The 27,143-nt window shown below is 48.3% G+C and overlaps 1 protein-coding gene across 1 annotated transcript in view; it reads right to left on the bottom strand.

Moving 5' to 3' along the window:
- Window positions 1–27,143, bottom strand: part of LOC120941209 (twisted gastrulation protein homolog 1-A-like) — a 38,835-nt gene that overhangs the window by 9,349 nt on the left and 2,343 nt on the right. Inside the window, exons 2-4 of the mRNA XM_040354515.1 lie at window positions 7,193–7,312; window positions 5,449–5,548; window positions 1,054–1,263 (exon numbers count right to left, since the gene is read on the bottom strand). Coding sequence (XP_040210449.1) covers window positions 1,054–1,263; window positions 5,449–5,548; window positions 7,193–7,312 — 430 coding nt within the window. The remainder of the gene's footprint in view (window positions 1–1,053; window positions 1,264–5,448; window positions 5,549–7,192; window positions 7,313–27,143) is intronic.

Raw genomic sequence — 27,143 nt, 5'->3', positions numbered from 1 at the left:
ACTTGCTGCATTTTTAGACGTTTAGGTCACACTTTTAAAAACACAGTGCGTTTGTGTGTGCAAGAACTGCAGGTAAGTAGCATGGTGCAAAAGCAGAATGGATTTCAAGGCAGGTGTATTTTTAAAATGCTAAATGCACCTTTTTTTCTGCAGGAAACAAAGGCATGGCAGCCCGTTCAAATCAATAGGCTGCTGTACCTGCACAAATGAGGACCGCCAAAACATACATGTGAACCAGCCAGGCCCAAAATAAGCTGGAGGGGGGCCCAAAAAAAATGTTTGCCCAGGGCCCAAACCATATTAAAGACGGCCCTGCAGTGAGGCATGGGCATAGTGAGGCATGGACACAGTGAGGCATGCACATGGACACAGTGAGGCATGGACACAGTGAGGCATGCACATGGACACAGTGAGGCATGGACACAGTGAGGCATGCACATGGACACAGTGAGGCATGCACATGGACACAGTGAGGCACAGACACAGTGAGGCATGCACATGGACACAGTGAGGCACAGTGAGGTATGCAGATGGACACCCTAGGCTTATACTTGAGTCAATATGTTTTCCCATTTTTTTGTGGTAAAATTAGGTGCCTCGGCTTATATTCGGGTCGGCTTATACTCGAGTATATACGGTAATTGCCGTGAGCAATGTGCAATTAAATGTTGTATCAATTTGTATTCCCAAACAAAGAATAAAATGGTAAAAAATATATAAATGAAATACGTGTTGTCAAGAAAGTGCACAGTGAAAGAAATACAAAAATATTGAAGTAAACATCAAAATATCAAAAATTCTTAATTTTAGCAAGTCCACAGTGAGAACAAATAATTATATATATATATATATATATCATTTTTTTTTTGGGGGGGGGATTCAAGTTGCTCACTGCAGTTATATACAGTATATATATTTGAGTGATATATCACATAGCGCTGCATTTGCTGTGGATTGGTTCTCTTACATTTAAAAACATTTTTGGACACTCTCTTTATTGGTAGCTCGCAAGACATCTATCTATACAAACTGCTTATAAAGTGTTAGCTGTACCTGAATGAGTAGTGAGAAGAATATGATCCATATGAGACCTCTGGCTGATTTCTTTGGACACTGGCAGGGTGTGAATAGTCCAGTCTACAGCTGCTTCCCCCTGCAGCTCACATATTGACTTGAACAGAGAAGGCAAAGGGAAAGGTAGCTCCTCTAGCGAACTTCTTCGGGCTGCAAGTTTGCGATTTACTTTATGCTCGTTGCATAAACCTTAGAAAGAAAAAGATGCAATGAAAAAAAACTCAGGACCAGCAGATAATCTTTTATACTACAGCCGTACCAACACCTGATGTCTGATTGAACGAATGACATGTCTGAACAAGATTGATCATTGGAGCAGCGCGGGCAGAGTTCCCAGCGCCAAAGAACTGACTGCTGTGTGGTCTCCTGTATAGTGTGGTCAGTTTTTAATAGGAAATTACAGGGTATGACAGGAACACCAGGGATTTAACACAAAGGAAGCAATACAAAGAAAATATGTTTTCATACAAGGACATGGTACAGCAGCCACAAATCAGGAATATGAAATGTTGGGTTTACATATTCTGTAAACCCACTTTTGTTGAGAAAAAAACATTCCCCCCTGGGTGATTTATGTACATTGCAAGCATTTTAACAAACTTTGTTGCAGATTCCTACCTTTTGTTATTCTGAAGAAATCCCTGTTTGTTCGTCTGTGCCTCTGTGCTCAGAGGCCCAGATTCACGTAGATGGGCGCAAAATTGTGCGGACGTAACGTATCTCATTTACGTTACGCCGCCGCAAGTTTTTCAGGCAAGTGCTTTATTCACAAAGCACTTGCCTGTAAAGTTGCGGTGGCGTAGCGTAAATCACCCGGCGGAATTCAAATTCGGCGGGTAGGGGGCGTGTTTCATTTAAATGAAGCGCGTCCCCGCGCCGAACGAAATGCGCATGCGCCATCCCTAAAATATCCCAGTGTGCATTGCTCCAAATGACGTCGCAAGGGCGTCATTGGTTTTGACGTGAACGTAAATAACGTCCAGCCCCATATACAGACAACTTACGCAAACAACGTAAATTTTTAAATTTTCAACGCGGGAACGACGGCCATACTTAACATTGGCTGCGCCTCATAGACCCAGGGGCAACTTTACGCCAGGAAAAGCCTAACGTAAACGTCGCAACTTTACTGCGTCGGCCGCGCGTACGTTCGGGAATTCGCGTATCTAGCTAATTTGCATACTCGACTGGGAAATCCACGGAAGCGCCACCTAGCGGGCAAAAAAAAAATTGCCGTTAAGATCAGACGGCGTAAGAGACTTACGCCTGTCGCATCTAATGGATATCTATGCGTAACTGATTCTAAGAATCAGTCGCATAGATACGACGGCGCTACGCAGAGATACGACGGCGTATTTGGAGATGCGCCTTAATATCTCTTTTGAGAATCTGGGCCAGAGAGTCTAATTTGAGTGGTTTCATAATTATCAACCAGCTGGTACAAAATCAGGGCTCTAATGAGGAAAATTTCAGGATCTGCATCCCTTTAGACGTGATTTCCTATAGGGAGTATCTCATCAAAAATGAAAATGTTGTTGCAGGAAATGCCTGATATCTGATTTGTATCTTAGTGTAGACTTTTGGGAAAATCAGTGAGCCAATCACACAAGCAGTAAATTATATTTCTGGGGGGGCGTTCTGTACACATTCTGTGTACAGTACACCTCCAGGTAGCCATATTGCATTGCACTTTACAGAAAATTACAGCGCTGCAGATCGAAAAGGACATTTTTAATAACATTCAATCACAATATTGTGTCGCAATTCTATATGCTGTATTATTATTTTTTATTTGCTGTTTTTTATTCCCATGAAAGTGAAGTTACCCTTTAAGTTTGTGAGTGCAGTAGATCTGATGTACCCATAGACATGAAAATGTAATGCACAAAACAGGTATTGCTGGGAAAAAACTGATTGGACAAGTTAGAAAACCATTTTTACTTACTGTTGTTTATCACTTATGAGATGATTCTAGCAGTGTCAACCCTCTTCCTTCCAATGATGGTCTCTTAGGCTCCATTCACACCTAGGCGTTTTAACGCCTGAAGCGCGACGCTACAATACGCCGGAGGGTCGAAATTACATTAGTCTCTATGGAGACTGTTCACATCTCAACGCCGAACGCTGAAACGACGATCGCCTGAAGCTCAAACAAGTCCCGGACCTTAGGCCGCGTACACACGATCGGTCCATCTGATGAGAACGGCCTGAAGGACCGATGAAGCTGACTGATGGTCTGATTAAAAAAACGATCAAGTCCAACGCGGTGATGTAAAACACGACAACGTGCAGAGAAAAATGAAGTTCAATGCTTCCAAGCATGCGTCGACTTGATTCTGAGCATGCACAGGTTTTGAACCGATGCTTTTGCGTACTAACCGTCGGTTTTGACCGATCGGTTAGGCGTCCATCGGTTCAATTTTAAAACAAGTTCTAAATTTTTCGACCGAAGGATAACGGACCGATGGGGCCCACACACGGTCGGTTTGGACCGATGAAACTGAACTTCAGTCCGTTTTCATCGGTTTTGTCCGACCGTGTGTACGCGGCCTTAAGCCTAGTACACACGATCCGAATGTCGGCTGACATCAGCCAGTTCAATAAAAACATAGATATAGATAAATGTCGGCCCGTGTTTATGGCAGCAGGCTCATGACCGAGAAAGGTCTGCCGAGCGACTCCCCATCAGCGCTTTTAGCCAATAGCTGAGAGTTCTGACTGGAGTGTTCAGGCGTGGGGCCATCCCCTTTTAGAACACACTAGCTCAGCAGGGGAGATCACTGTACTAACATCAGATTGTTTGTGTAGTGGCTCCGACCTGAGCTGTCAGTTTTTTTTTTGTTTACGTAGTGTGTACAAGGCTCTAGTTTGGCCCCCACTTCATTCTCTAAAGCAGCCTTTCTCAACCTTTTCAACACTAGGAACCCTTAAAATAACTTAACGGTCTGAGGGAATCCCTGCTAAAAATTACTATGGGCCAGATTCACAGAAAAAGTACGCCGGAGTATTTGCTGATACTCCGGCGTACTTTCAAATTTGCCGCGTCGTATCTTTATTTTGAATTCACAAACAAAGATACAACGGCATTTGGCTAAGATCCGACAGGCGTACGGCTTCGTACGCCTTCGGATCTTAGGATGCAATACTTCGGCGCCCGCTGGGTTGAGTTTGCGTCGTTTTCCGCGTCGGGTATGCTAATTAGCTGTTTACGGCGATCCACGAAGGTACGCGCATTCTTCGCATTCTCTTACGTCGTCGCTAGTCGGTTTTTTCCATTGTAAAGTTGCGATTGCTATTTAGGTGGTGTAAAATTAGACAGCCCATGTTAAAGTATGGCCATCGTTCCCGCGTCGAATTTAAAATTTTTTTTTTTGAGTAAGTCTTCCGGGAATACGAAAGTACGTAACGCACGACGCCGTTCAAAACATTACGTCGGGGCGACGTCATTTTGCGCAAAGCACGGCGGGAAATTTCAAAACGGAGCATGCGCAGTACGTTCGGCGCGGGAACGCGCCTAATTTAAATGGTACACTCCCCATTTGAATTAGATGGGCTTGCGCCGGATGGCTTTACGCTACGCCGCCGCAAGTTTACAGGCAAGTGCTTTGTGAATCAAGCACTTACGCTGAAAACTTGCGGCGGTGTAACGTAAACGGGATACGTTACGCCGCCGTAAAAGCGCATGAATCTGGCCCTATATCTACAACTCATGATAGGTTAATGTGATGGTCAGTGGAAAGAATTCTCTTTTCACTTGTGGCCCTCTTACAGATAACTACAAAGATCAGTGGTGTTGATGGGAACTTATCTGAGAAGCAGAAACTGCTCATTGCTCAAGGAACCCCTAAAACCTTTGGAGGAACCCTAGGGTTTCATGGAACCATGGTTGAGAAACCTTGTTCTAAAGACACAGTTGTACACACAGAGCCTGCCAAAAGTTTTATAGTAACAAGCAGTGAATATGCAGGAAACAGTCTCGGCATCCTCCTACTCATCTCTCAAAATTAACCATTTCACATGGATAGAGTAAACTTGAGCGGGGGGGAGGGGGGTCCGCGGATCAGTTGTTGAGCGGGGGGGGGGGGGGTTGGTTTGTGTTCCGTGGATCAAAGTTGTTGACCGGGTGGGGGGCCACCACGGATCTGAGTTGTTGAGCGGGGGGGGGGGCCACACGTCAAGTTGTTGAGCGGGGGGGATTCCGTGGATCTGAGTTGATGAGCAGGGGGGGTTGGGAGGTATGGAGTAAAATATGGATGTATGCACATACAACAGACATAAGCTTCTATTGGTTTTAAATGCCTACGCCATTTGTAGTCATTGCATATCTTCCTTTAAAACATAAAATCCACATTGATATCATCGAGGCTTACTTACCCACACAACCGCAGCACTGTTCCCAAAGACTGCCCAGACACATCATGCAGTCCTGGCAGCAAGGACAGTCATCTCCTTTCATGCTGCACTGACAGAGCTCCTGCAGGGAGAATCCATATGGTGAATCATAACTGGAAAGTCTGTCTAGAGAAAACAGTATGTACCAAGAGGATGATATATACAAATTCGTTTTTCTAGGCAGTGTGCACATTTTCAGTGGCCCTTGCACGCTGCTCCTTATGGTTCTTTGCAAATTTAATAAGGGCATACTACACTAGCAATCCTGTTAACTGATTTTTTTTTTTTTTAGAATAGCAAAGAAACATGTTCTTTGACTGGTGTCACTCCCTCACTGGTTTAACCAACAAGGCATGGCTCACCGATGCTCCCCAGCAAAAAAGATTGTGCAGTGATTTGACAGGTGAGGGAATAATGCTGTAGAAGCGGGTGAGCGTTCTTTTTAGTGATCCTGTTGCGGGTAAGCTTTTGCCAGTGACAGGATTGCTAGTTAGATGTGAACGTAAAGAGTGTCTGCACTTTCAGCTATAAGACTGCATGCCTATTTCCTTTTGTGATTGGGTAAGGATCATACAAAAATCACATAGTTTACACATCTGGCCCTTATGAGCTTACAATCTAATGAATAACATACCTGGCTAGACTGTGAAATATATGGACATTCAAAAGATTACTAAAACGAGCCAAAGAAAAGATGATCTATACCATCATATACTGTTCATAGAGTTAATAGTGGTATGTAATTAATAAGATGACATTTTTATTGGCTGCCATTGGTAACATGGTCTTTTGTCTTTATCTAATTAGGAGTAAAAAGAAAAAAAAATTACCCCTACAATAAGCTTTTTTTATAGGCCTCACTATATCTAAGTAACAATATTAGGTGCACAACATATATAGTAGGGGCCAGATCCTCAAACGAATTACGCCAGCGTATCTATGGATACGCCGCGTAATTTCAAAGTTCCCGCGTCGTATCTCTGTTTTGTATCCACAAAACAAGATACGACGGAATCTGGGCTCGATCCGACAGGCGTACGTCTTAGTACGCCGTCGGATCGTAGGTGCATATTTACGCTGGCTGCTAGGTGGCGTTTCCGTCGAATTTCCGCGTTGAGTATGCAAATTAGCTAGATACGGCGATCCACGAATGTACGTCCGGCCGGCGCATTTTTTTACGTCGTTTGTGTTCGGCTTTTTACGGCGTATAGTTACCCCTGCTATATGAGGCGTATCCTATGTTAAGTACGGCCGTCGTTCCCGCGTCGAATTTTTAAAATGTTACGTTGTTTGCGTAAGTCGTTCGCGAATAGGGCTTTGCGTAGAATGACGTCACCGTCATAAGCATTGGCTTGTTCCGGTTTAATTTCGAGCATGCGCCGTTCAAAAAAAACGTAATTTACGTTGGGTCACGACGTATTAACATAAAACACGCCTCCATCACATACATTTGAATTGCGCGCCCTTACGCCGCCTAAGTTACACTACGCCGCCGTAACTTACGGCGGGAAATCTTTGAGGATACAAAAAAAAGTAAGTTACGGCGGCGTAGTGTATCTGAGATACACTACGCCGGACGGAGAGAAGCGCCGCGCTTCGTGGATCTGGCCCTAGGTCTATAAATATACACAGACTAGCTTTTACCAGCTAGTCTAGGTCTGTTTTTGCAAGTTCTTTCTACTCAAGTCTTTACACCCATAGCTGCAAATTCAAAATCCTCTCTTACCTGCAAGAGGCACTTGCTGACATCACTTGCACAGAGGGCTTTGTTGCATCCAGTTACAGATGCCATCAGAGAGTAGCATACTGCAACAATCAAGATCTTTACTGGATACCATTTTCTCACCTGCAGTCATAAAGAACCATATGATTATATTTGTAACATATTGGTAAATATTCTCCAGTACTTATGGCTAGTGTAGTTTGTGAAGTCCTGCGCTATTCTTACTCCTCCGGAACCTCTCTCTGCCAGATGGATAACCTGTCCCTACTCTAGCCACACACTAAATGCATGTCAAACCCAGGGTCTTAAATAGAATCTGCCTGACCCAAGATGGAGTCCAAAGTCACATGGAGTGCCAGCATCCAGTTGGATGCTGCCTCTTTGAGGCCAAAAAAAGCATACAAGGTTCCTCTTGACTTCCTCCTCTACCTGCATTGTCGCTGTGAATGAGCGCCAACTGCAGTAGAGAAAATAGACTGCATCTGCCTACACGCTTAAAGTGGTTGTAAATCCTCAGATATACCCAGTGACGTGAACAGCCTCAGATGATACACAGAGAGAAAACAAATCTCCCTGCATAAGTTTTACATGTATGTCTACTGTCTTCAGTTTTACAGTTGCAATAAAAACTATGTGAACCCTTTTGGAATGATATGGATTGATGCACAAATTGGTCATAAAATGTGATCTGATCTTCATCTAAGTCACAACAATAGACAATCACAGTCTGCTTAAACTAATAACACACAAAGAATTAAATGTTACCATGTTTTTATTGAACACACCATGTAAACATTCACAGTGTATGTGGAAAAAGTATGTGAACCCATAGACTAATGAGATCTCCAAGAGCTAATTGAAGTGAGGTGTCAGACAACTGGAGTCCAATCAATGAGATGAGATTGGAGGTGTTGGTTACAGCTGCCTTGCCCTATAAAAAGAACACAACAGTTCTGGGTTTGCTTTACACAAGAAGCCTTGCCTGACGTAAATGATGCCTCGCACAAAAAAGCTCTCAGAAGACCTACGATTAAGAATTGTTGACTTGCATTAAGCTGGAAAGGGTTATAAAAGTATCTCCAAAAGCCTTGCTGTTCATCAGTCCACGGTAAGACAAATTGTCTATAAATGGAGAAAGTTCAGCACTGCTGCTACTCTCCCTAGGAGTGGACATCCTGTAAAGATGACTGCAAGAGAACAGTGCAGACTGCTCAATGAGGTGAAGAAGAATCCTAGAGTGTCAGCTAGAGTGTTAGCGAATCTACGATACGTAAAACACTAAACAAGAATGGATTTCACGGGAGGATACCACAGAGGAAGCCACTGCTGTCCAAAAAAAACATTGCTGCACGTTTACAGTTTGCACAAGAGCACCTGCATATGTGGAAGTACTGGCAAAATATTCTGTGGACAGATGAAACCAAAGTTTAGTTGTTTGGAAGAAACACACAACACTATGTGTGGAGAAAAAGAGGCACAGCACACCAACATCAAAACCTCATCCCAACTGTGAAGTGTGGTGGTGGGGGCATCATGGTTTGGGGCTGCTTTGCTGCATCAGGGCCTGGACTGATTGCTATCATCAAAGGAAAAATGAATTCCCAAGTTTATCAAGACATTTTGCAGGAGAACTTAAGGCCATCTGTCCACCAGCTGAAGCTCAACAGAAGATGGGTGTTGCAACAGGACAACGACCCAAAGCATAGAAGTAAATCAACAACAGAATGGCTTAAACAGAAGAAAATACATCTTCTGGAGTGGCCCAGTCAGAGTCCTGACCTCACCCCGATTGAGATGCTGTGGCATGACCTCAAGAAAGTGATTCACACCAGACATCCCAAGAATATTGCTGAACTGTAACAGTTCTGTAAAGAGGAATGGTCAAGAAATACTCCTGACCGTTGTGCACGTCTGATATGCAATACAGGAAACGTTTTGTTGAAGTTATTGCTGCCAAAAGAGGTTCAACCAGTTATTAAATCCAAGGCTTTACATACTTTTTGCACCTGCACTGTGAATGTTTACATGGTGTGTTCAATAAAAACATGGTAATATTTAACCACTTGAGACCCGCGCTGTAGACCAAAGATGTCCACAGCGTGGCTCTCAACTGCCAGGTGGACATCCCTGCACGTCCTTTTATTTGCATTCCCCTGGGGGCGCGCAGCGGGGAAAAACTGTGCCCGGCGCATGGCTGAGATGCCGATGTGTGTGCCTGGTGGCCGCGATGTCTGCCAGGTACCCGCGATTGGCAGTGACCGAGCGTGGAGTTCTGTGTGTAAACACAGAGCGCCACATCCTGTCAGGGAGAGAGGAGACCGATGCTGTGTCCCTTGTACATAGGGACACAGATCGGTCACCTCCCCCAGTCAGTCCCCTCCCCCCACAGTAAGAATCACTCCCAGGGAATACATTTAACCCCTTCCTCGCCCCCTAGTGTTAACCCCTTCCCTGCCCGTCACATTTATACAGTAATCAGTGCATTACTATAGCACTGTTCGCTGTGTAAATGTGAATGGTTCCAAAATAGTGTCAAAAGTGTACGATGTGTCGGCCGCAATATCGCAGGCCTGACAAAAATCGCAGATCGCTGCCATTACTAGTAAAAAAAAAAAATCTATCCCCTATTTTGTAGGCGCTATAACTTTTGCGCAAACCAATCAATAAACGCTTATTGCGATTTTTTTTTTTACCAAAAATATGTAGAAGAATACGTATCGGCCTAAAGTGAGGAAAAAATATATATATTTTTAAAAAAATTGGGATATTATTATAACTAAAGTGTGTTTTTTTCAAAAATGTCTGTCTTTTTTGTCTATCGCGCAAAAAATAAAAACCGCAGAGGTGATCAAATACCACAAAAAGAAATCTCTATTTGTGGGGAAAAAATGATAAAAATATAATTTGGGTACAGTGTTGTATGACCGCGCAATTGTCATTCAAAATGCGTCAGCGCTGAAAGCTGAAAATTGGTCTGGGCAGGAAGGGGGTTTAAGTGCCCAGTAATGAAGTGGTTAATTCTTTGTGGGTTATTAGTTTAAGCAGACTGTGATTGTCTATTGTTGTGACTTAGATGAAGATCAGATCACATTTTATGGCCAATTTGTGCAGAAATCCATATCATTCCAAAAGGGTTCACATACTTTTTATTGCGATTGTATATACTGTTTAGAATGTTAAGATCGTGTTAGGGGATTTTCTCTTCCTTTTTTAACATGGAGTGTGAAGTCTGGGCATACAGCCAAGACAGCTGATTGGAGGGAAGGCACACACCATCTCTCCTCATAGTCAAAGACTTTCAGAGCTGATCATTGAATAGTTCAGGGCTCTGCTAATCTATTTATAGCATCCTCCCCAACACAAAACTCAGGCTGCTTTTATCATATGTGACAGAGAATTTGTCAGGAGTTATCAGGCTGATAACAAAGGAACAGAGCAGGAGACAGCTACAGGACATAGTGGTTTGAAGAGAGATAAGAAAACACTGCAGATATATGTGCCCAGCTCAAATTTCATGAATCTGGTTTACATCCACTTTAAAGATGAATTGCAGGTATAGAAATGTTTACGTATTATATTGGTGCAGCTTGGACCAATGTAAGTATGCATGCGCCATAATTGTGGGATCCCCATGGAGGCTGGAAGTCACTGTTGTAGGCACTCCCACTACAATGATCTCTACTAACTTTCAGGTCCCAATGCAAGTGGCTGTCCTGCTGAATAGTGACCACAGGAGTTGCTTGCTTCAGAGAACCTTTGCATTTACTCAATGAATACAAATAGCCAGATTCAGGTAGGGCGGCTTAACTTTATTCGGGCGTAGCGTATGTTATTTACGTTACGCCGCTGCAAGTTAGAGAGGCAAGTGCAGTATTCACAAAGCACTTGCTCCGTAAGTTGTGGCGGCGTAGCGTAAATTGGCCGGCGTAAGCCCGCCTAATTCAAATGTGTAAGAGGTGGGCGTGTTTTATGTAAATTATTCGTGACCTAACGCAGGGCTGGACTGGGACAACAATTTGGCCCTGGACTTCATCCAGACTGGCCCACTTTGACAGGTCTCTCCCATGGCGGCCGGACAACTCCCGCACCCCCCCCCCGCCACCCAAGCCCCCTCTCCCCCTCCACTAGCCATTCTACTTCATTAGAGTAGAACGGCTGGTGCTGGTACTCTTATAGGCAGTACCAGTGGGGAAGCTAGACATTATTTCACCCAGGGCAAAGAATCAGTTCGGTGCCCCCCCTTATGGGACAAGATTATGCAGAAGTGCGAAACTCCCAGGCCTGCTTCTCTGTTCCCCCCCTGGTGAGCGCTGCGGGGAGGGAGAGACAGAGGAGCGACGGTCCGCTGTCACTGAAGCCGGCCCACTGAGCCATCGGCCCACCGGGGAAACTCCCTGTAGTCCCAATGGCCAGTCCATCCCTGACCCCACGTAATTGACGCTTTGAACGAACGGCGCATGCGCCATCCGTGAACGTATCCCAGTGTGCATGCTCCAAATCACGTCGCAAATAGTCAATGCTTTCGACGTGAACGTAACCTACGCCCAGCCCCATTCACGGACGACTTACACAAACGACGTAAAACGTGAAAAATTCTACGCTGTCCCGACTTAACATTGGCTGAGCCATCTTTTTGGTGGCTTATCTTTACGCCTGAAAACGCCTTACGTAAATGGCGTATCTTTACTGCGACGGCCGTGCGTACGTTCGTGAATAGGCGTATCTTGCTGATTTACATATTCTAGGCGTAAATCAGCGTACACCCCCCTAGCGGCCAGCGTAAATATGCAGCTAAGATACGACGGCGTAGGAGACTTACGCCGGTCGTATCTTAGCAACATTTAAGCGTATCTCAGTTTGAGCATACGCTTAAATATACGACCGCGCGGATTCGGAGTTACGACGGCGTATCTACTGATACGCCGTCGTAACTATACCTGAATCTGGCTAAATGTGTTCTTCGACTGGGTTAGGTAGAGAGATGGGGTGATGATTTCCTGATCTCCACTTTTTCCAGAAAGAGAACACTTTGCAAGCATTGAGAAAAAAGAAAGCGTTTCCTGAATGGTATCCACACAAAGCAGATGACCTCCTGTGTTCAGTAAGCAGAAGTGCAGCTGCTCTGGACCCAGAAGCTCATAGCAATCACTGTAGCCTGTGCCTACTACACTGGTTTCCAGCTTCCATGGGGATCCCACGGGTATAGCACATACAGTACATACTTACAATGGCCCAAGCTGGACCAATGTAACTATGTAAAAATATTATACCTGGAATTTAAAAAGGAAAAAGAGGAGGCAAAAACATGTCTAAATACAATATACAGTATGCTGAAAGATATATTCTCAGCTGTATTTACTCTGTATACAAAGGAGAGATTGACATTTTCTGTGGTGTGTTAGTTTATATTTGCAGGGCCAGCGACATCTCAAAAAATTAGGCTTGTGGTTTTCTGTGGAAAATTTTAGTGTTCTCCTTGCTCGTCAGTGGAAACAGTTTTCCATTCCCTCCTAATTAACTTATCAAGTTCTGAATGCATTTTATGTTGACCTTTCATGTTTCTGAGTTGCAAAGAAAGATTTATTGATCTGATGTCAGTACTGCTCACCACCAGAGGAAGTATATTCCATGGATGGAAATTCACTCGGAATTAAGGAAACAAAGTGAGAGAAATTTCTGAACATGTTATGCCCCGTACACACGATCGAAAATTTCGACAGCAAAAGTCCGATGTGAGCTTCTGAACAAAAATTCTGACCGTGTGTATGCTCCATTGGACTTTTGCTGTTGGAATTTCCGCCAGCAAAATATTGATAGCTGGTTCTGAGTTTTTCAGACGGAAAAAATTCCTATCGGAAAATTCGATCGTCTGTAGCAATTCCGACATGCAAAATTCTGACGCATGCTCGGAAACAATTCGACGCATGCTCGGAAGCATTAAACGTAATTTTCTCCGCTTGTCGTAGTGTTGTACATCACCGCGTTCTTGACGGACGAAAGTTCAGAGAACTTTTGTGTGACCGTGTGTATGCAAGCCAAGCTTGAGTGGAATTCTGTCGGAAAAACCATCCAAGGTTTTTCCGACGGAAAATCTGATCGTGTGTACGGGGCATAAGACACAAACATATTCCCATGCTGCCTCCTACTGCTTCCACGGCCCACGTATCTCCAGACAGGGAGATTAGACAGGGAATAACTGTTTCTTGTACTTTACTCAAAAGAAGTGCAAAGTTAGAATCAATAATGCAAAACATGTTTAGGACGGCAAAAATATTCATACACCGCAAAATAATGAAAAACAGTCTGATGATGGAAAAGAACAAGCATATGCTGCACAAATAAGGACTCTTCATAGCAATGTTTCTGTGGCTCACTCAGGGTAACATTTGGCTGCATAACATAGAATCTATAAGTAAAAACAAAGCTGCACTTCCATAAAGTCTCACCAGGGGTCAAGTCCTGGGGGAAAAGGTGTGGGAACTCCCACCCAAGATCCACTCCCCCACCAAAAAAAAATCATACGCTCATATGCATAATTACTAAACATCTTCTTTCTAAATCCCACGATAAATCGCGGCAGACCTCTGCAATGTCTCCTGGGAACAATGACAAAAGCTCCCAGGAGACATTGCAGCATCGAGGAAGTGACGGAATACCCGCACACTACCTGATGAATCCTTATACAGGAAGCGGCCAGTAACATAAAGGATTACTAAGGTTCGCCTGCCCCTGACAGTGACTCGAGCTGGGCATCGCCGCTTAGTGAAGGACTGGCTTGGGCAGCTCGGCTGCTCTCAGCTGCTCTAGTCCTGCAAAGGAAACTGCGTTCCTGCTGTGAAAAAAGTGCAGGAACTCCGTTCCCACGCGTTCCCGCAGGACTTGAGCCCTGAGTCTCACCATGAAGTTTAATCAAAGCAGTTGGGTTCCAACATTGTCCCCACCCTAGGCCAAGTCCCTCTGACAGGTTTTACTCCAATTGGGCTTATTCGTTGGCCTTGATTGCTTCTATGAATAAGCCAATATGGGGTGAAATGTGTCAGTGGGGTATGGCTTCGGGTGGGGAGGATGTCGGAAGTCAACTGCTTTGATTGAATTTCATGGCAAGACTTTATGGAGGTGCAGCTCTGCTATTCGTTTTTACTATAGATGCTGAGTGGGATGAGCTCCAAAAGCCAGCACCTGGTGTAGAGGGGAACCAAAGGAATATGCTCAGGGATTGGAATGGTGTAGTCTTTTCTCTATGCCTGTAGTATCTATAAGACTTTATACTACAACAACAGAGTCAAGCTGAGAATCACTACTTCAGTTCAGAACATTGCTACTTGTGATCATCCTCAAAGCAGCGTCCCTCTCAGTGAAGTCTGGGGTAGGTCTCGTGACAAGTGAACAGCTGGAGGGATATAAGGACCAAGGATCACCCCACTGGAACTGGAGTACTCTGGTATCAGTTGGGGAAGGGCTCCCCACTAGGGTTGCCACCTCATCCCTTTAAAACAGAACACATATGAATTACACAGGTTCTGTGGCTGATTAAGGTGGTAATTGAACTCAAGTGGAGCCTTATCTAAATTAAATTAGCCTCAGAACCTGTGTAATTCATATGTGTTCTGTTTTAAAGGGATGAGGTGGCAACCCTACTCCCCACAGTAGATGGGTCTTCCAAAGAAGCTGTGTGCTATTAGGTTGCTGACAGTGGAGAGCCTCTCCCCTGGCTGCATCTCATTTGCCCAGCTGCCTCCCTAATCTGGTGTGGCCTCTCTGAGCTGCTGAGAGAGGAAAGCTGATGATCTTCTACTCCCTGGGTGTGCCAAGGAACCCAGTGAGTTGTGGGGAAAAAAAATGAATGGGCTTGCAACTGCACCTGAGCATGAGAGAGAAAATAACCGCTCAGTAGTCTTCAAAGAACCTCCTCACTGGAACCAAACCATGGGTGCAGGCAATGCAATAGTGATGCAAAAATACGAAGGAAACTTGAACAGCCGCACTCCAAAAATGTTCTTTTAATTAAAATCGATCACAAAATAAACATGCCACAGCAAAAAAATTGGAACAAAAGCTAACGTTTCGCACTGTGGCTTCAGTGCTTAGTCATAGCTGGCACCTGAGCATGGTGAGTAAATGGGCATTCTGCTACAGTGTCCGTCTTTCAGCCACTAACCATAATCTTGGAATCTTCTGGACCCTATCTTCTAGGATATGAAACTTTTTTCAATACATGTTCTCATAGCATTGTAAGAATTCACTGTGTACTTACCTCCCAACATGGAACTTAAAAATTAGGGCTACAGAAGACATGTGGCACACTCAGCAGCTAAAATGGGCATGACTAATATGTGCTGAATTATGGGCATAGCTTAAAGTGGTTGTAACTAGAACCTTCAGGGCACCAGTGCAAAAATCCATTAAGTCATGGACATGCAGACAGGAGAAAAGTGTTTAGTTTTTACAATACAGATCAGCTCCCTTCCTGCCCTCCTGGGGCACCCCCACAGTGGCAGAATGTCAGGGCACGGTCGCAAGTGCGACCTTTGCGACCCGGTAGTCCTGCCACTGGTTGCAGGAAAGAAAATCACATTGGGCCAGATTCACAAATCTCCTGATACGCCGTTGTATCTCTGTTTCTATCTATGCGACTGATTTTATAGAATCAGTTACGCATAGATAGCCATAAGATCCGACAGGTGTAATTGTTTTACACTGTCGGATCTTAAGATGCAATACCGCGGCCGCCGCTGGGGGGAGTTTACGTCGTAAACCAGCGTCGGGTATGCAAATTAGGACTTACGGCGATCCCCAGCGGTTTTTCGCGTTCGCTACGTCGCCGCTAGTCTAGTTTCCCGTCGCAAAGTTAGTCGTTTTTTTTGGTGCCTTAACTTTACACAGCAATCGTATTGCTGTGTAAAGTATGGCCGTCGTTCCCGCATCGAAATTTAAAAAATAACGTCGTTTGCGTAAGCCGTCCGGGAATACGGAATTACGCTACGCGCGTCGCCGCTCAAAAAAAGACATCACTTCGCGCAAAGCACGGCGGGAGTTCGGAAACGGAGCATGCGCGGTAGGTCCGGCGCGGGAGCGCGCCTAATTTAAATGGCACACGCCATTTGAATTGGCCCGCCTTGCGCCGGAGGCCGCCGGCGTAGGTTTTCATCGCAAGTGCTTGGTGAATCAGGCACTTGCGATGAAAAATTGCGGCGGTGTAACGTATCTAGGATACGTTACGCCGCCGCGATTCTACGTGAATCTGGCCCATTGTCTATAGCCAGCTTTACTGTACTGAGTGAGAGTCTCAGGCCTCGTACACACGACAGAGGAACTCGACGTGCTTGGCACGTCGAGTTCCTCGTCGAGTTTTGGGATGAAGCCGCCGAGGAGCTCGGCGGGCCGCCTTCTCCTATAGAACAACGAGGACAACGAGAAAATAGAGAACATGTTCTCTATTTTCTCGTCGAGTTCCTCGGTGGCTCCATCGAGCCAAAACTGTACAGACGACAGAGATTCTCGGCAGAATCCGGGTTTTGACCGAGTTTCTCGGTGAATTCTGCCGAGAATCTCTGTCGTGTGTACGAGGCCTCAGATAAACCCAAATGATCCATTAGAAAATCCTAGTAGAGGAGTACACACAGATCCAGACTGATAAAGTGCAGTGCATGTCCTGCCACATGTGTAAACACAGATACACTCAGAGGCTGAAAACACAATTGCGCTACTACTAAAGGTTCTATGTGAAGTGTGTAAAGTTGTGCTGTGTTCCTTCTGTCTGTCTACGCTTCCTATGCCTCCTCCTCCCCCACTTCCAGGGTCCTTGTGGTTACATTCACATTAATTATTTAAATATCAGCCAGTCCGCAGTTTAGTAAAGCCTGTCATAGATAGTGTGATTTTCTTTTTATGCAACCACGGGTGGCAACCATCCCATACACGGTTCAAATCTCAGTTGGCCCCTGCTGAACCTGCTAGGTTTTGAACCATCTATTGCCAGACTAAAGCAGAACTTTACCCGTAACTACTTGATAAAAAAGAATGTTCTTTAGCAAGGAAGATACATTCCACATTAATGATTATGACACCAAAATACGTGTGTGCTATAAATTGCCTCCAGCATTGTTCCTGTTTCCTCTTGCTGGAGGCTATTTTGCTGAAGCCTAGAGCCCCTGAACAGCAGTAAATCATAAATCAGAACTAAACCCATCGATTTAACAGTTTTAGAAAACAGTTATTCCGGAAATGCCAGGATTGCTAAGGTAGGGTGACCAGACATCCCCAGTTTCAGGGGACAGTCCCCTGATTGAGGACACTGTCCCCGGACCAAGTCTGTCCCTGGTTTTGTCCCTAGATTGGATTTAATAGGGGGCAGGGGCAATTTCAAAGACAATCAGTACAGAATTAAAATAAAAAAATTAGAATCTACAGAACCCCGCTCCGCCGTACCTACTAGCATAGTGGGGTTGTATTTTTCCCATTATCTGTGCCCCTTTCTGATGATCATGTGCTGGTCGGAGTGGAGGAAATATTTCTTCAGTTTCGGGCGCATGCCCATTTAGCTTCGCATGTTCTTCTGCCTTGGCTCAAATCCTGGCCAGCCACCTCTCCTTGCCTTCCCTGGCGGAGTGATCTTCCTCCACTCCCCTTTCAGTAGTAGCCAGGGCCCGAAGAGTAAAACTTGACAGGCTGTGAGGCGGGCGGCGACGCGCAGAGAGTCGCTGATTGTTGCCATTACTAGTAAAGAAAAAATTTGTCCCCGGATTTCATTTAAAAAATCTGGTCACCTTATGCTAAGGGCTCTTTCACACCTACGGACCGTTCAGGTCCGCCTGTCAGTTTTTCAGGCGGATCTGAACAGATGATCCATGTACCTAACTGTCACATTTGCTTGTGTTCTCAACCAAGCTGTCAAATCATCTAAGACCCCTTTCACACTGAGGGCGTATTGCAGGCGCTATAGCGTTAAAAATGGCGCCTGCAATCCGCCCTCAAACAGCTGCTCCATTGTCTCCAGTGTGAAAGCCAGAGGGTACAAAAAGTCCCTCTAGCCGCATCTTTGGAGTGGTGTGTTTACCGCTCCTGCCCATTGAAATCAATGGGACAGCGCGGCTATACAGCCCGCAATGCGCTGCTTCAGCGGGCAGTTTTAACTCTTTCTCGCCGCTAGGGGGGGGGGGGGTTAAAAGTGCCCCGCTAGCGGACAAAATGTGCCGCAAATCCACCCATAGTGTTGGCGGGGAAAAATAGCGGCTTTGGGAGGCTCAGTGTGAAAGGGGTCTTAAGGCTGGTGTCATAGCTGACTGATTTGCATGTTCTGCACCATGGCAGTTGCAGATCAAACTGAAGCACCTTCCTTGGCTGTAAGGGATAGGAGGGTTTAATTCCACTTTAACACTGTCAGCAAATCAGCCTCTACAAACTCAGCAGTGCCTAAAAATGGAAAGCAACTGAGCATGTGCAGAGCGGGGTAAGACAATGTATTACTGGATTTTAAACAGCATAGGCACTTATTTTTATTGTTTTACATACTGTAGCTATACCTGCTAAAGAGGCCAGCCTGAAGTGATCCAGCAGGACTTATTTTTCTGAATAAAGTTCCACTTTAAAGTTGTGAGTTTGTGGTTATGTGCAATTACAATAAAGAGAGTTAAAAAAAAAAAAGTTTCACTTGAAATACACTCTGTTATTGTAACTTTCAACTATTCAGAAATTCTGGTACTTTCAGCCAGGTCAGGAAAGATCTGGCAGTGTCACATGACAGTATCAGAAAATCCTGATTGGAGGCAGTTCCAGTGCATTTGATTAGTTACACATTCCAAGAGTACACTTTTACCAAACTGTTAATTAACCACTTAAAGGGGTTGTAAATCCTTGTGTTTTTTCATCTTAACCACTTGCTTACTGGGTACTTAAACCCCCCTCCTGCCCAGACCAATTTTCAGCGCCGATGCACTTTGAATGACAATTGCGCGGTCATACAACACTGTACCCAAATGACATTTTTATAATTTTTCCCCCCCACAAATAGAGATTTCTTTTGGTGGTATTTGATCACCTCTGCGGTTTTTATTTTTTGTTAAAAAAAATGAAAAATACAGATTTAAAAAAAAAATTATATTTTTTTATATTTTGTTATAAAATTTTGCAAACAGGTAATTTTTCTCCTTATTGATGTATGCTGATGAGGCTACACTGATGGGCTGCACTGATGGGCACAGATAAGGCGGCACTGGTGGGCACTGAGAAGTAGCACTAATAGATGGCATTGATAGGTGGCACTGATGGGCACTGATGGGTGGCAATAATGGGCACTGATCGGCACTGGTAGGTTTCACTGATAAGCAGCATTGCTAGGTGGCACTGATGAGGCACTGATTGGCACCACTGGTGGGCATTGATAGGTGGCACTTGTGGGCATTGATAGGTGGAATTTGTTGGCACTGGCAGGTGGCACTGGCAGGCGGTAACTGTGGGCACAGATGAGGCAGAATTGCCTCTTCCTCTTCGGGACTGATGTCCCTTGCACACAAGCCTGTGATCAGGTTTTTTTTTCTCCTCACGCGGACCCCTAGTGGTTAATGCATCCTATACATTAAGGTGAAAAAACACCTTGCAGTGTCCGGCCCCCCAGCCCCCCGGCTGAGTCATACACTTAGCGGCTTTGGACCCAAATGCAGAACTCAGGAGAGAGCTTCCCAGAGGGGGTAATCTATCGCGGGGAGGAGCCGCGAGAGCCGTCGTGGGACCCCAGAAGAGGACGATCGGGCCACTCTGTGCAAAACTAACTGCACAGTGGAGGTAAGTATGACATGTTTGTTATTTAAAAAATAAATAAAAACCTGAACCTTTACAATCACTTTAAGGAGGACCGGAAGATTTTCCCCCTTAACCACTTGCTTACTGGGCACATAAACCCCCTTCGTTCCCAGGCGAAATCTCAGCGTCCGGCACTGCGTCGCTTTAACTGACAATTGCGCGGTCGTGCGACGTGGCTCCCAAACAAAATTGGCGTCCTTTTTTCCCCACAAATAGAGCTTTCTTTTGGTGGTATTTGATCACCTCTGCGGTTTTTATTTTTTGCGCTATAAACAAAAAAAGAGCAACAATTTAAAAAAAATATATATTTTTTTTACTTGTTGCTATAATAAATATCCCAATTTTTTTTTTAAAAAACTATTTTTTTTCTCAGTTAAGGCCGATACGTATTTTTCGACGTATTTTTGTAAAAAAAAAAAAAAAAAAATCGCAATAAGCGACTGGTTTGCGCAAAAGTTATAGCGCCTACAAAATGGGGAACAGAATTAGGATTTTTATTATTATTTTTTTTTTTACTAGTAATGGCGGCGATCTGCGATTTTTATTGGGACTGGGATATTGCGGCGGACGTATCGGACACTTTTGACACAAATTTGGCGCCATTCACATTTATACAGCGATCAGTGCTATAAAAATGCACGAATTACTGTATAAATGTGACTGGCAGTGAAGGGGTTAACACTAGGGGGTGAGGAAGGGGTTAACTGTGTAGCCTGGGTGTGTTATAACTGTGTGGGGGGAGGGGGGTGACTGGGGGAGGGGATCGATGCTGTGTCTCTATGTACAAGAGACACAGATCGGTCTCCTCTCCTCTGACAGCACGTGGAGCTCTGTGTTTACACACAGAGCTCCACGTCCCTGCTGTCACCTGCCGTGTCACCGACGATCGCGTGTACCCGGTGGACATCGCGGCCGCCAGGTACACGCATCGGGTCTTCGGCGATGCGCCGGGACAGTTTTTACCCGCCGTGCGCCACCCAGTGGCGCGCGCGGGTAATGCACATAAAAGGCCGTGTTTAAACGGCCACTTGGCACTTGAGAGCCGCGCTGCGGACGTATTTCGTCTATAGCGCGGATCTCAAGTGGTTAATGACCAGGCCATTTTTTGCGATACGACACTGCGTCACTTTAACTGACAACTGCAACACTGCACCCAAACAAAATTTATGTTTTTTTTTTCTCACAAATAGAGCTTTCTTTTGGTGGTATTTCATCACCTCTGCGGTTTTTATTTTTTGCACTATAAACAAAAAAAGAGCGACAATTTTGAAAAAAAAACAGTATTCTTTTACATATTTTTGGTTAAAAAAAAAAAAAAAAAAATCAGAATAAGCGTATATTGATTGGTTTGCGCAAAATGTATAACCTCTACAAAATAGGGGATAGATTTATGGCATTTTTAATACTTATTTATTACTAGTAATGGCGGTGATCAGTGATTTTTAGCAGGACTGCGCCACTTTGCGGCGGACAGATCGGGCACCTAACTGACATTTTGTACACTTTTTTGGGAACCAGTGACATTATTACAGTAATCAGTGCTAAAAATATGCACTGTTATTGTACTAATGACACTGGCAGGGAAGAGCTTAACATCATTGTCTCACCCGCTGGCCAGTGCGCCCACAAATCACTGATGAACAATGACACGATTTGCGGGAAAACAGCAACATTGCCGCAGTACAACTGCGGCAGCTGGTCCTTAACTGGTTAATATCCTGTCATTTCCCCTATGCAGGGCCGGACTGGGAGTAAAAACCAGCCCTGGAAAACATTTCATACCAGCCCCATAGCATTATTATACCAGCCTAACATCATAACGTAATTATTTTTTGTTCATAAAAGAGAAAACCATACATTTTAAAGAAACATTTAATGTCACTTGCCACTTGTCACCAGATTAAGCATGTCACTTGCCATCCGTCCCCTGCCACCAGATTTAGTGTGTCACTTGCCATCTATCCCGTCACCAGATTCAGCATGTCACTTGCCATCCGTCCCCTGCCACCAGATTTACTGTGTCACTTGCCACCCATCCCGTCACCAGATTCAGCGTGTCACTTGGACTGGGTGACAGCAGGGGGACTGGGCGACAGCAGGGGGACTGGCTGACAGCAGAGGACTGGGCAACAGCAAGGGGACTGGGTGACAGAGGACTTGGCGACAGCAGGGGACTGGGTGACAGAGGACTGGGTGACAGAGGACTGGGTGACAGAGGGCTGGGTGACAGCAGGGGACTGGGTGACAGCAGAGGACTGGGTGACAGCAGGGGACTGGGTGACAGCAGGGGACTGGGTGGCAGAGGACTGGGTGACAGAGGACTGGGTGGCAGAGGACTGGGTGACAGGGGAATGGGTGACAGGGGACTGAGTGACAGAGGGCTGGGTGACAGAGGACTGGGTGACAGCAGGGTACTGGGTAACAGGGGACTGGGTGACAGAGGGCTGGGAGACAGTGGACTGGGTGACAGAGGGCTGGGTGACAGGGGACTGGGTGACAGGGGACTGGGTGACAGGGGGCTGGGTGACAGCAGGCTAAGTGACAGAGGTCAGGGTGACAGAGGACTGGGTGACAGAGGGACTGGGTGACAGAGGGACTGGGTGACAGAGGCTGGGTGACAGAGGCTGGGTTACAGAGGGACTGGGTGACAGAGGCTGGGTGACGGAGGGACTGGGTGACGGAGGGACTGGGTGACAGAGACTGGGTGACGGAGGGACTGGGTGACGGAGGGACTGGGTGACAGAGGCTGGGTGACAGAGGCTGGGTGACAGAGGCTGGGTGACGGAGGGACTGGGTGACAGAGGCTGGGTGACAAGAGGCTGGGTGACGGAGGGACTGGGTGACGGAGGGACTGGGTGACGGAGGGACTGGGTGACAGAGGCTGGGTGACGGAGGGACTGGGTGACAGAGGCTGGGTGACAGAGGCTGGGTGACGGAGGGACTGGGTGACAGAGGGACTGGGTGACAGAGGACTGGGTGACAGAGGGACTGGGTGACAGAGGGACTGGGTGACAGAGGGCTGGGTGACAGAGGGACTGGGTGACAGAGGGACTGGGTGACAGAGGCTGGGTGACAGAGGCTGGGTGACAGAGGGACTGGGTGACAGAGGGACTGGGTGACAGAGGCTGGGTGACAGAGGGACTGGGTGACAGAGGGACTGGGTGACAGAGGCTGGGTGACAGAGGCTGGGTGACGGAGGGACTGGGTGACAGAGGGACTGGGTGACAGAGGACTGGGTGACAGAGGGACTGGGTGACAGAGGGACTGGGTGACAGAGGGCTGGGTGACAGAGGGACTGGGTGACAGAGGGACTGGGTGACAGAGGCTGGGTGACAGAGGCTGGGTGACAGAGGGACTGGGTGACAGAGGGACTGGGTGACAGAGGCTGGGTGACAGAGGGACTGGGTGACAGAGGGACTGGGTGACAGAGGCTGGGTGACAGAGGCTGGGTGACGGAGGGACTGAGTGACAGAGGCTGGGTGACGGAGGGACTGGGTGACAGAGGCTGGGTGACAGAGGGACTGGGTGACAGAGGGACTGGGTGACAGAGGCTGGGTGACGGAGGGACTGGGTGACAGAGGCTGGGTGACGGAGGGACTGGGTGACAGAGGCTGGGTGACAGAGGCTGGGTGACGGAGGGACTGGGTGACAGAGGCTGGGTGACAGAGGGACTGGGTGACGGAGGGACTGGGTGACAGAGGGACTGGGTGACAGAGGCTGGGTGACGGAGGGACTGGGTGACAGAGGCTGGGTGACAGAGGCTGGGTGACAGAGGGACTGGGTGACAGAGGCTGGGTGATGGAGGGACTGGGTGACAGAGGCTGGGTGACGGAGGGACTGGGTGACAGAGGCTGGGTGACGGAGGGACTGGGTGACAGAGGCTGGGTGACAGAGGCTGGGTGACGGAGGGACTGGGTGACAGAGGCTGGGTGACGGAGGGACTGGGTGACGGAGGGACTGGGTGACAGAGACTGGGTGATGGAGGGACTGGGTGACGGAGGGACTGGGTGACAGAGGCTGGGTGACGGAGGGACTGGGTGACAGAGGCTGGGTGACGGAGGGACTGGGTGACTGAGGGACTGGGTGACAGAGGCTGGGTGACAGAGGGACTGGGTGACAGAGGCTGGGTGACGGAGGGACTGGGTGACAGAGGCTGGGTGACGGAGGGACTGGGTGACAGAGGGACTGGGTGACAGAGGGACTGGGTGACAGAGGGACTGGGTGACAGAGGCTGGGTGACGGAGGGACTGGGTGACGGAGGGACTGGGTGACAGAGGCTGGGTGACGGAGGGACTGGGTGACAGAGGCTGGGTGACGGAGGGACTGGGTGACGGAGGGAATGGGTGACAGAGGCTGGGTGACAGAGGCTGGGTGACGGAGGGACTGGGTGACAGAGGCTGGGTGACAGAGGGTGGGTGACGGAGGGACTGGGTGACAGAGGCTGGGTGACAGAGGCTGGGTGACAGAGGGACTGGGTGACAGAGGCTGGGTGACAGAGGCTGGGTGACGGAGGGACTGGGTGACAGAGGCTGGGTGACGGAGGGACTGGGTGACAGAGGCTGGGTGACAGAGGCTGGGTGACAGAGGCTGGGTGACGGAGGGACTGGGTGACAGAGGCTGGGTGACAGAGGCTGGGTGACGGAGGGACTGGGTGACGGAGGGACTGGGTGACAGAGGCTGGGTGACAGAGGCTGGGTGACAGAGGCTGGGTGACGGAGGGACTGGGTGACAGAGGCTGGGTGACAGAGGCTGGGTGACAAGAGGCTGGGTGACGGAGGGACTGGGTGACGGAGGGACTGGGTGACGGAGGGACTGGGTGACAGAGGCTGGGTGACGGAGGGACTGGGTGACAGAGGCTGGGTGACAGAGGCTGGGTGACAAGAGGCTGGGTGACGGAGGGACTGGGTGACGGAGGGACTGGGTGACGGAGGGACTGGGTGACAGAGGCTGGGTGACGGAGGGACTGGGTGACAGAGGCTGGGTGACAGAGGCTGGGTGACAGAGGCTGTGTGACGGAGGGACTGGGTGACGGAGGGACTGGGTGACAGAGACTGGGTGATGGAGGGACTGGGTGACGGAGGGACTGGGTGACAGAGGCTGGGTGACGGAGGGACTGGGTGACAGAGGCTGGGTGACGGAGGGACTGGGTGACTGAGGGACTGGGTGACAGAGGCTGGGTGACAGAGGGACTGGGTGACAGAGGCTGGGTGACGGAGGGACTGGGTGACAGAGGCTGGGTGACGGAGGGACTGGGTGACAGAGGGACTGGGTGACAGAGGGACTGGGTGACAGAGGGACTGGGTGACAGAGGCTGGGTGACGGAGGGACTGGGTGACGGAGGGACTGGGTGACAGAGGCTGGGTGACGGAGGGACTGGGTGACAGAGGCTGGGTGACGGAGGGACTGGGTGACGGAGGGAATGGGTGACAGAGGCTGGGTGACAGAGGCTGGGTGACGGAGGGACTGGGTGACAGAGGCTGGGTGACAGAGGCTGGGTGACGGAGGGACTGGGTGACAGAGGCTGGGTGACAGAGGCTGGGTGACAGAGGGACTGGGTGACAGAGGCTGGGTGACAGAGGCTGGGTGACGGAGGGACTGGGTGACAGAGGCTGGGTGACGGAGGGACTGGGTGACAGAGGCTGGGTGACAGAGGCTGGGTGACAGAGGCTGGGTGACGGAGGGACTGGGTGACAGAGGCTGGGTGACAGAGGCTGGGTGACGGAGGGACTGGGTGACGGAGGGACTGGGTGACAGAGGCTGGGTGACAGAGGCTGGGTGACAGAGGCTGGGTGACGGAGGGACTGGGTGACAGAGGCTGGGTGACAGAGGCTGGGTGACAAGAGGCTGGGTGACGGAGGGACTGGGTGACGGAGGGACTGGGTGACGGAGGGACTGGGTGACAGAGGCTGGGTGACGGAGGGACTGGGTGACAGAGGCTGGGTGACAGAGGCTGGGTGACAAGAGGCTGGGTGACGGAGGGACTGGGTGACGGAGGGACTGGGTGACGGAGGGACTGGGTGACAGAGGCTGGGTGACGGAGGGACTGGGTGACAGAGGCTGGGTGACAGAGGCTGGGTGACAGAGGCTGTGTGACGGAGGGACTGGGTGACAGAGGCTGGGTGACAGAGGCTGGGTGACGGAGGGACTGGGTGACAGAGGCTGGGTGACGGAGGGACTGGGTGACAGAGGCTGGGTGACGGAGGGACTGGGTGACAGAGGGACTGGGTGACAGAGGGACTGGGTGACAGAGGGACTGGGTGACAGAGGGACTGGGTGACAGAGGAGCTGGGTGACAGAGGGACTGGGTGACAGCAGGGGACTGGGTAGAGAGAGATTATACAGTCCAGATTACAATTTGCAGGGGCAGCAAAGGTGACAGAGAAAAGGGGGTGCACCATGCAACCCCCCTCTCTCTCTCTGTCACCTTTGCTGGCTGCCCCTGCAAATTGTAATCTGGACTGTATAATCTCTCTTACCATTGCATGGACCCCCCCCCGGGCCCCCCCTCCCCTCTGCACCTACCTTTTCTGCCTTCTGCTCCAAGGGTGGCCAGCGCCGTTCACATCTTCTCCTCTGCGGCTCTGCCTTCACACGTGGAGAAAGATAGTGGGCGGTGCTGGCGCCGCACGGGACGATGGGACGTTCGGTTCTCCTGCTCGGCTCCTCCCCTCCCTCAAACAGCATGCTCGCACACTTCACACAGCGGCACGGGAAGGAAAGTGTCAGTGAAGCGGCGAGCATGGCGGCCGCAACCCGCCGGCGGCCGGCCTGCCGCTGCTTATAAACATAGACATCACACTGGAGTGGCTAAGCAGCATATCGCACGCAGCCGCAGGGGTACAATTGTAAAGTGCGGCCGCGATGGCGGCCGCGGCCCAGAGCTGACCTGATAAATTTCACTGACAGCAGGCGGCCTACCGGGAATTTTCCCGGTATCCCGGTAGGCCAGTCCGGCCCTGCCCCTATGCTGGGCAGTTGGGCGTTTTGGGACAATGCTAAGATCTGCGGGATTTGTGTCAAAATCCAGCACAGTCCCCCAGGACTTTTGGGAGGTCTGCTGTATAGACGCATACTGTTTATCTATACAGATACTCCTCGTTTAACGACTTACCTGTTTAGCGTCCAGCTCTCCCCACCCGAACGGCGCGCTGTACAT

Source organism: Rana temporaria, chromosome 1 (assembly GCF_905171775.1).
Source record: "Rana temporaria chromosome 1, aRanTem1.1, whole genome shotgun sequence".
NCBI lineage: Eukaryota > Metazoa > Chordata > Amphibia > Anura > Ranidae > Rana > Rana temporaria.
Note: the sequence above shows the minus strand (reverse complement) of the source record. Positions and strands in the feature narration are given on the sequence as shown.